An 8,917-nucleotide genomic window follows, 5' to 3' on the forward strand; every position below is an offset into this window, starting at 1 on the left:
GGTTAAAGCAATTGTCGTGCCCGCTACCTAGGCTGTTTCCTTCACTCATTATGCCAAGCGCCACTTTGCATATACGAGTAGTAGTATGTAGTATGTAGTCAGTGTAAGTAGTCGAGGGGGGCTGACTGGCGACTAAAGTGCCAGATGCCACCGATGCTGTTCTCACGGGCTGTTTAACCAGAAATGAGTGCAGTTCGCTGTAAGCAGGCCATCGGAAAATTGCGCGAGTTGCGATCGTTGCCATAAAATGCCGATCGATTGCGCACTGCGTCTCATTACAGCTGTAAGTTTTGTCGAGTCAACTGCTTACCCTCAAGTAAGTGTCGCAGTCGCTTCGAGTGGCAGCGCGAACGAAGGCAAGAACTCAAAAAAGTTTGCAATTTTGCAGGCATGTCCTCAAAGCCACAGTTCCGCAGTTCCAACAAGGCTGCGAAGCGCAAGCTCTCCCAAAGCGACGATATGGCGCTGTTGCAGCTCTCGCTGATGGAGACTGCGTCGGCTACACCCACTCCAGTGCAGTCCCGTGCCAATTCGCCGGAATGTGTTTACTATGCCCTGCAGCAAGAGGAGCATCTGCCCAGCAGCAGTGGCAACAGCTGCCGCTATCAGGCCATGGTAGCAGCTGATAAGCAGCCATCAGCCACAAAGACCAAAAAGCACTCACAGCAGTCATTGCATAACCAGCATCAGCACCAGCTTCAGCTTCATCCGCACGAGCAACAGCAACAGCAAAAGCAGTCGTTGCCACAACAAATGGAACACGATGGCCAAAATCTGTTGCAGTGAGCGGTAGAGGAGGGCGGCACTGGGACAAAATAGTGAAAGAACGAATTTGTTTCCCACTTTTCATCAATAAAAATTCCAATTCGAGTTTATTATCGGCCGTTCGACAAACGCGCCTCACTTAAACTCAATTTGTCGCCATCACGTGGCCAATTAGCACGCAACAAATGACGCGGTCTGAAGTGGCAAAGGGAGCAGGCAAAACAAATGGCAAACAATGCCAAAAATAGCAACACGTCGCTTGCATGTCCAAGGGCCATTCCGATGGCCGGGTTTCAATCACTTCATCATAACAGTCCAAAAACGGGTGGCCGGCGAATGGGCGCCGAACGACGACCGACGAACGTTGGACAATCGACAATAAACAGAAATGAAGGCCAATTGCAATGGGCAGCAAAACGTAGGCAACATAAAAACATAACAAACAACGAACGAACGAAAAAAAAAAAAAAACACGAAACAGAAGAGAACCAAACGCAAATGAAATGGGGCACAAATGAAAGGCACTAGCCGGGCTACCAGCAACTGGAATGCGGATAGGGTTGGGGTTGGGCATTTCGGTCTTTATTATTCAAATAACATGGGGAGAAAAACGAATAAAAATCAATTGGGTTATGTGGGTGGTGTTTGGTGTTTGGTGCTCTGCCTAGGCTAAACAAAAAACAACAAAAACAAAATGAAATGAATAGCGTGAGGCAGCAAATGCCAATTCAAATAAAGAGGCTGGAACACTGTATGTGTTTCATGAAGAGAGGGGGAGAGAGCGAAGGAATGGAGGGACAGAGTTTGGAGTAAACTATTATATCAACAGCAATACAAGATCTGTTTTTATTATTGCAACTCGAGACAACAGCTTTCTATTTAATTTGCTCCACACTAGTCCACTCACTCCACGAATAAATGCAATTTGAGGCGACTGGGTGACAACTGTTCGACGAAAATGTGCTTCGGCTTGAGAATTTGTTTGTAAATAATGTGCTCCATTTCATATTTGTAGACACCTTACAATACCCTGCACCCCAAGGGTAAAGCAGTATATTGGTTTAGTGCCAACGTGCGACCCCAATAGGCATACATATACTTGTACATATATTTTTGATCAGTATGAGGGGACGAGTCGTTTTAGCGCTGTCTGCATGTCTTTCCGTCTGCTCACATAAACACCAAGATCTCAGAGACTCGGAGACTAAGAGCTAGACACACAACATTTTGCACATATACGCGGTATTTATATTATCCTCCTTCCCCCACTCCCCCGCTATTAGTGATTTTTCAAAAATTCCATAATTCTTCGAATTTTTTAATCCATAACTTTTTTTTTCTGTTTTGTCAACGTTGTTTTTTAAAATTCATTTAATTATTCTACACATAGGTAGAGAGAGTTTTAGAGTCCGGGGGCTGTTCTAGTTAATGTCCATCAATTAGAAATTATTAAGTAGTATCAGATTTGATACAATATGTTGCTAGATTGCACTTTTGTTAATGTGCATTTTCCACTGCAAACATGCACATATTTCATTTTTTAAGCAATATCGTATCGAACTAAGTCCTGGTTTTAATTGTGTATATTTTCGTAAAGCTATCTTTTCAAGGACGGCTATATTGTCGCGTTTTATGGTAGTGTTAGAGCACTATGCCGCTCAATAATAGTAATAATAATCAACTATTTTAAAAATGTAGTTTTTAATAAATACTTAAAGCAGATAATGTTGAATGTTTTTCAAATATATTTAGAAATATTTAGAATAGATTCAAGCTTATTGCGTCCGTGCTGCAAACATTGGATTTTATTGTTGCCATCGACATTTTCTTATAATTCGGCTCTAATTAAGGTGTTCTTTTTTTGTTTGAAGAGATATCTTTTTTTCGTGCAAAATCCGTTCAAAATAGTTCCTTGAAAGACTACCTAAAAATGGCATGAGCAAAAATGCTGATTCCACTCTAATAACTTTCATTATGCTGTTAAAGTAACACTTTTCTGCACTGATTAAGAAAATTATGGTCTTACATTCTTGCCAAAACTGACTATCTTGTATCGACTTTAAATTTGAAGTGCGGAACCGATTTCTCAACTTCAATGATCTGCTCGTAACTTTAAATAATAACAAAGAACTTATTTAAAGAAGAAATTGTAAACCACCTCAACGCATGACATCTCTATCTCTCTCTCCCTCAGTTGCTCAACTTTTATATTGGCTTAACGTGTTTTACTTTACTTTGGACTAAAACCAAGTGATTTTTAATATTAATACAAATTGTGAGCGCTTCATTTGCATGTGTGCAGTATATTGTAATGGACTATGCCCAGGATTCATTGGGTATTCATCATTCATTAAGCATAGCAATAAAAACAATATAATCAAAAACAAAAATCGATTAGAAAGAGTTAAACAATTTAATTAAGAGTTTATAATTCAGAGAGATTTCAAGATTGAAAATCGCACTTAAAACAAAATGTATATGCTTGGTACAAAAGCTACCAAGCTTACTGTTCTTTTGTCACTGTTTAGTATCAATTAGGACCCTTTCTTTCAACCTCCTTTTAATTGTCTTTTGCACTTTCTACAATTGCCAACAGTTTCTCAAAGCATCGAGCACTTTAGGCGTTAATTCCTTTTCTCTAGTATTTGTTCTGTCTCTCACTCTCCATACCTATAGTATTTGTTTGATATTTCATTGTTTAGTTTCGCTTTGTTTTGATTTCTACGCTTGCTGCTCCTTCTATTGTTTCTTTTCATCAATGATGATTACACTTCCTCTTGGCTCACATACACACTCGTTGATTCAAACTTCATATCTCTACGATGTGGACTGTATGTAGCGTTCATTTTCTTTGCCATGATATCGTTTAGTAGAATGAAATTGGGCCAGCACATTGAACCCCCCATTGGGCCAAGCACACCCATGGCAAGCGGTTTCATATCGCCTCTCCGCACTTTCCCTGTTAACGCTTTGCTCTTATTGCTGTTGCCGTGCACAAGAACGCCATAGGCTTCCGGCATTTGGCACTTGTTTCTAGACTTGCATCAACTTCCGGCACGCCATTGTGGGCGCATTTGGCGCTGCCTGCTGCTGGACATGTCGGCAATTTACGCGAATTTCCGCTTGACGGAAATGCACAAAAGTGAAAGTGAAAGCCGTCGCTTCTCTGCCTTCTCCACTCGACTCGACTTGACTCGACTCGACTTGACTCGACTTCACTGTGCTCCACTCCAATCGTAGCGTTTTGGAAAGCCATAATATTCAACGACTACCTGGGCATGTCATCACATGATTGTGCACGTGGCTGCGATGTCGGTGTGCGTGTGTGGGTGTTTCTGTCTAGGCAGCAACAGTTTGCACACTCGCACCATTTCCTATCCGCGCTCCCACACCCGCTCCATTCCGCCTTGTTCGCTAGATGAGCGCGTCGCTGCCTTTTTGTTTTGAATTGGTTTATTGTGTTAGGCAGCGGGAGCCGCATATTCAATCACAGCGGCGACGTCACGACGTCATGCATTTGATAACGGGCGCGCCATTCCCGCTTTGTGTTTGCACAATTGATGGAAAATTCATTGGAAAAAACAACAAAAACAAGCGTTTCACTTTGCAGGCGTCGCTCTGACGCCACCCTCTTCACCTTCTTTTCCACCTTTAGCTCCTCCCCCTCCTCCACCACACACCAGCCCAACCCCCCTATTTCTGCTGCTGATAAAATAATAATACCTGATGACAGCTCAAATGTATCACAAGTGCATTTAGAGCATTATGTTGTCTAGATAGCCAGTCAGAAGTCGCACAAATTATTTAAATATAAACGAGTGTCTATAGAATATGTGCTATATAGTATTGTATTATCGAATGTAATTTATATTTTAAAGAACTACCTAGAGTTTTATAGACATATAGAGGCGATGCAACTACATTTTATATCGAAAGACTGAGAAACTGCAAGAGTGTTAAAAGATTTTATCTTCAAAAATACTATGATATACAAGTATTGAAAGGCCATTGTGCGAGTTAATAAAGCTCTCAATTATCAAAAGACACCGAGCTCACATGGTTAGCTATATTTTGGTGGGAGCCCTTCCTCTAAACAAATAGGTTTTAGTTATCAACAGACCAGTAAATCGATTCCAGTTCTGCGTATCACCATTTTAAAACTTAATTGAAGTACAAAATATAAAACACATACCTGCCATATCAATCATCACCATATCAATATCACATCAATTTGACCTTTGATAGCTATTGATGTTATTTATTAAATTATTATTTATTTAAATATCTCTATTTGTATATCCATATCCATGTATTTTATAGCTTTGAAGCAAAGATCGGACACAGTATATGTGTGCGGCAGTCTGAATAAAATAATAAACAAAGGTAGAATAAGTCCACGAATCAGCGTTTTTTGTTCATTAACTTGACTTTAAAAACCTATACCTTCTTAGTTATAATGTTTTACCACGTTTTTTTAATACATTTATTAAATTTTCCAGAATTTTTGAAAAACTGATCAAAATGAAAACCTATTTGCAAGATACTGCTTTAGTTTTAGGTTTTCAGCTAACATTATGTTTAGATAATCCTGCAATGGCTTAAGTTTTCTTGTGGCACAAATAGCCACAAAAATTAAGAAAACGAATTGACAGAAAAGGCTTGAAAGGAAAGTGGATTTCTTCTCTGTTTCTGCCTTCAACACTACACCTACTCTTCTAATCAATCTGCTTTAAGTTTTGTATTATAATGCTTAACATGAAAATTTATTTTGAAGCTTTCACTATAGACTGTCATATATATATACTCGTATATATATTATATTTATCGTATTATAGCAGTTCGATTAGATAGATTGATTTGATATGCATATAATGCAAATTAATTCCCATAACGTTTCACTGAAGATTAAATTGAAATTATATTAATCTCAATGGGAATTTATGGGAAGTAATAACGAGTTTTTTTTAAGTTTGTGTGTAAATAAAACTTGAATATTATTCAATACTACACATATTTTTCACATACATATTGCGATTAAATAAAAAGAAATATGATTTTTAGTGATTGAATGATAAGTTCTGAAAAGGACTTTTTTTGAAAACAATATTTTGAAAATACATATTATTGAGTGAATTAGGTTTATTACAATTGACAATTTCACTAAGCGTCTTCTTCTATCTTTCGCTCTTCGATCTCGATTGACGTATTCTTATCTGCTATCGGTTACTATCGAATATTGATCGCTGTTCACTCGTTAGCTATTCGATCACTGCTTAAATATTAGTGTAAGTTATTACTGGGTGTTCCTACTGTTATGCAGTTAAAGCATTCCTACAATATAAATATTTAAAAAATATATTAGACGTTTCGAAAATAAATTAAATAAACAAATGTATTCGAACTGAGGCCGCTCATAATATATTATATTATATTAAAACGAAATATGTACATGTTGTTCTCGTAGTCCATAGCTCCTAGCTAAATAATTTGTACCAGAAATCAAACAATAAACAACTTCTTAAAGCATGTGTGAGGTTAGACAACTAACGAACTATCGGACAGACAGGATAACAACAATTTGACGTGAGAATTTTTATTTTTGGATTAACTGTGCTATAAGCTGTATTTTCTGCACTTACTGTAGTCAGGCAGCTGTTGTTGTCATAACAAAACAAATAAATTATAGCTCGGCCAATCAATCTAATGGCAGGTAAATAATATAGTCAAGGAAATGCCCTTAGCCTCGATGCGTTCATGTGGACAGACATGTCTGAGTCGATTCAGCTCGTAGTGCTAATGAAAACCTCTAATTTATTTTGCAATAAAAATAATGTTCTTTCTTGCAATTTGGCCTCATTTTTTTGTGCCAGTCGATACTTTCTCGGCCAAATAGTGTTTGGTAAGCAAAAAACAATATTAAACTGTCGTTTTTTTTTTTGTGTCCTACTACTTGTATACCTGGACTTTGTTGCTGTATTTATAGTTACGTGCTATAGCTGCGTGCCATTTTTTCTGTTCCGCCCTTTCAGTGTGTTTGGGGCACTTGTGAGGCATGTCCAACTGCTTATTAGCGCTCAAATGTATGCTAGCCAAATTGGCACCCCTCACGTGCGCAGTCCAAATTAAAGCTAATGAGTGAGTGCCACAACAGAGCAACACAGCACGCCAAGCCGTCAATGCTGCTGCTGCTGCTACTGCTGTTGCTGTTGCTTTTGCTGCTCCTGCTTCCGTTCAGAACTAAAAATAAGCTAAAATAGGCAACTAAGCAGCACAGTGTGTGCTAACAAAAATATCCAAAAGTAATCCGCTAAAGTAGTTTCACAGTCAACAGCAGCAGTAAACAGTATGTAGTTGTAGTAGGAGCAGCAGTTGTGGAAAAAAAGGAACTACCAAGATTAGTTTCACGGCTTACAGCAATTTGTTGCAAGCAGCAGAAGCAGAAGCAGCAGCAGCAGCCACAACAAAAACAACAAGTAGCAACATAAACAAACAGCAAAAAGTTGCTCATATTGCTAAAGCGAAAGCCAAAAGTAGCAAACGTCGTTGTCAACATTTGGCTTTGCTAAACGGGTTGTGCTTGGTTGGTGGGCGGGACAGTGATGGGAAGGGGGGGGGGGGGGGGGGGGGGGGCATAGACGGTTGGTTCACTATAACTGTAATACTTTAAGCCTTTACGCAGACGACACACAACGCACACACACACACACACACACACATACATAGATTGGGAGCAAAAAAGGGGACAGAATGGCGACCGCAAGCGCAACCGCAAAATGCAATGGGGGGTCGAAAAACGACGATGGAAGTGGAAGTGGAAGCAGAGACGCGACGTCGAGAGCGACATCAACTGCGATGTACTATTTTTATGCGGCCATGGATAACGGCGTATGCTGCGCGAGCTAAACACTAAAAGTAGGCAACAGCGAGGCAATAACAGCAACAGCAACAGCAGCAGCAGCAGCAGCAGCAACAACAACAACACAACGGCAGCAGCAGCGGCAATAATAACAGCGCCAGCAGCAACGAGGCCAGCCTAAAACAACAACACCAGAGCTAGAAATAAAAAAAGGATTTAAGCTCAACTGACTGGCAATGGCTTTAACAACTTTGCTTTCAGTTGCTTGGGTCACATATGTATGCACGAATATGTATGACTTACTGAGTAGTTTTCAGATAGAGATGGGCACAAGAAAAAAAATTACACTAATTAAGATAAATACAATTTTTGCAAAACACAACTCTTTGAGTATTCAAATCGAAGTGTTTCCAATGGCTCTGGCAAGTGTGAGCTGACTTGATATGTTCTTGCTACAATCAACAGATACTGCCCTATGGACGGGCATATAAATTCTAAAGAAATTTGTAAATAATTTTAAAAAAAAATTTAAATGTGTGTGTTAGACACGCGACACGCGATAGAAGTGAAATTTAATGGTTATATTGTAGAAATTTAATTTGCGCTAATTTTTTTAGATTGGTGAAGGGAGCCTTTATAATTATTTAACAATGATTGATGGCTAATGTAAATTTCGCTGATAAGGCCTTCAGTTATTGAAGAAACTGGCTAGCAACAGATTTAAAAGTAGGTAAAAAATGTATAGAAAATCCGCTTAAAATAACAAAAAGACCATTAAAAAAGGTTAGAAAACTTACTCTACATGGATAAAAACTCAGCTAACAATGAAAATAGAAAGAACCGCTAGAAAACGGCTACAATGTAAACTAAAAATTTATAGAAAACCCGATAGAAAACTGCTAGAAGCACCGCTATAAATAGTTATGAAACCCGCTGAAAAATAAATAGAAAACCCGTCGTCATTGCCGATCCAGCTTACAAGAGCCTTAGAAAACGCAACTCTATTTTCATTAAAAATATTCCTGGAATTGTTTACATTTCAGATTGCTTATATTTTCATTAAAAATATTCCTGCAATTGTTTACATTTTAGATTGAAACATTAGATCCATGGACGCATCTTTATACCACAGCTGATTTTTGTTTCCATTCATAATTTAATTTAAATTTTGCCAGCTTTTCGTCACAGAGAATGTTGCCGATTCAGCATTAAAAACCCCTACATGAGTTTTACTTAAAAAAAAAATGAATTTTTAAGTATTTTGTTTGTATGTTATAACGTTTTTCAACTTTACAA

At 38.5% G+C, this 8,917-nt stretch overlaps 1 protein-coding gene across 1 annotated transcript; it reads left to right on the forward strand.

Annotated features, from left to right (window-relative positions):
* The first annotated feature begins 293 nt into the window (after positions 1 to 293).
* LOC115628928 (G-box-binding factor-like) lies at positions 294 to 951 on the forward strand. Its single transcript, XM_030525190.1, has 2 exons — positions 294 to 316; positions 389 to 951. The coding sequence occupies exon 2, from the start codon at positions 391 to 393 to the stop codon at positions 784 to 786; it is 396 nt and encodes a 131-aa protein (XP_030381050.1). The 5' UTR covers positions 294 to 316; positions 389 to 390; the 3' UTR covers positions 787 to 951.
* Positions 952 to 8,917: the final 7,966 nt, after the last annotated feature.

Source organism: Scaptodrosophila lebanonensis, unplaced genomic scaffold (assembly GCF_003285725.1).
Source record: "Scaptodrosophila lebanonensis strain 11010-0011.00,11010-0021.00 unplaced genomic scaffold, SlebRS2 tig00000129-arrow-arrow-pilon, whole genome shotgun sequence".
Taxonomy (NCBI): Eukaryota; Metazoa; Arthropoda; class Insecta; order Diptera; family Drosophilidae; genus Scaptodrosophila; species Scaptodrosophila lebanonensis.

What these genes read in the sequence shown, in the direction of transcription:
- LOC115628928 (XM_030525190.1), top strand. Translation starts at nt 391, where the DNA reads ATGTCCTCAAAGCCACAGTTCCGCAGTTCCAACAAGGCTGCGAAGCGC.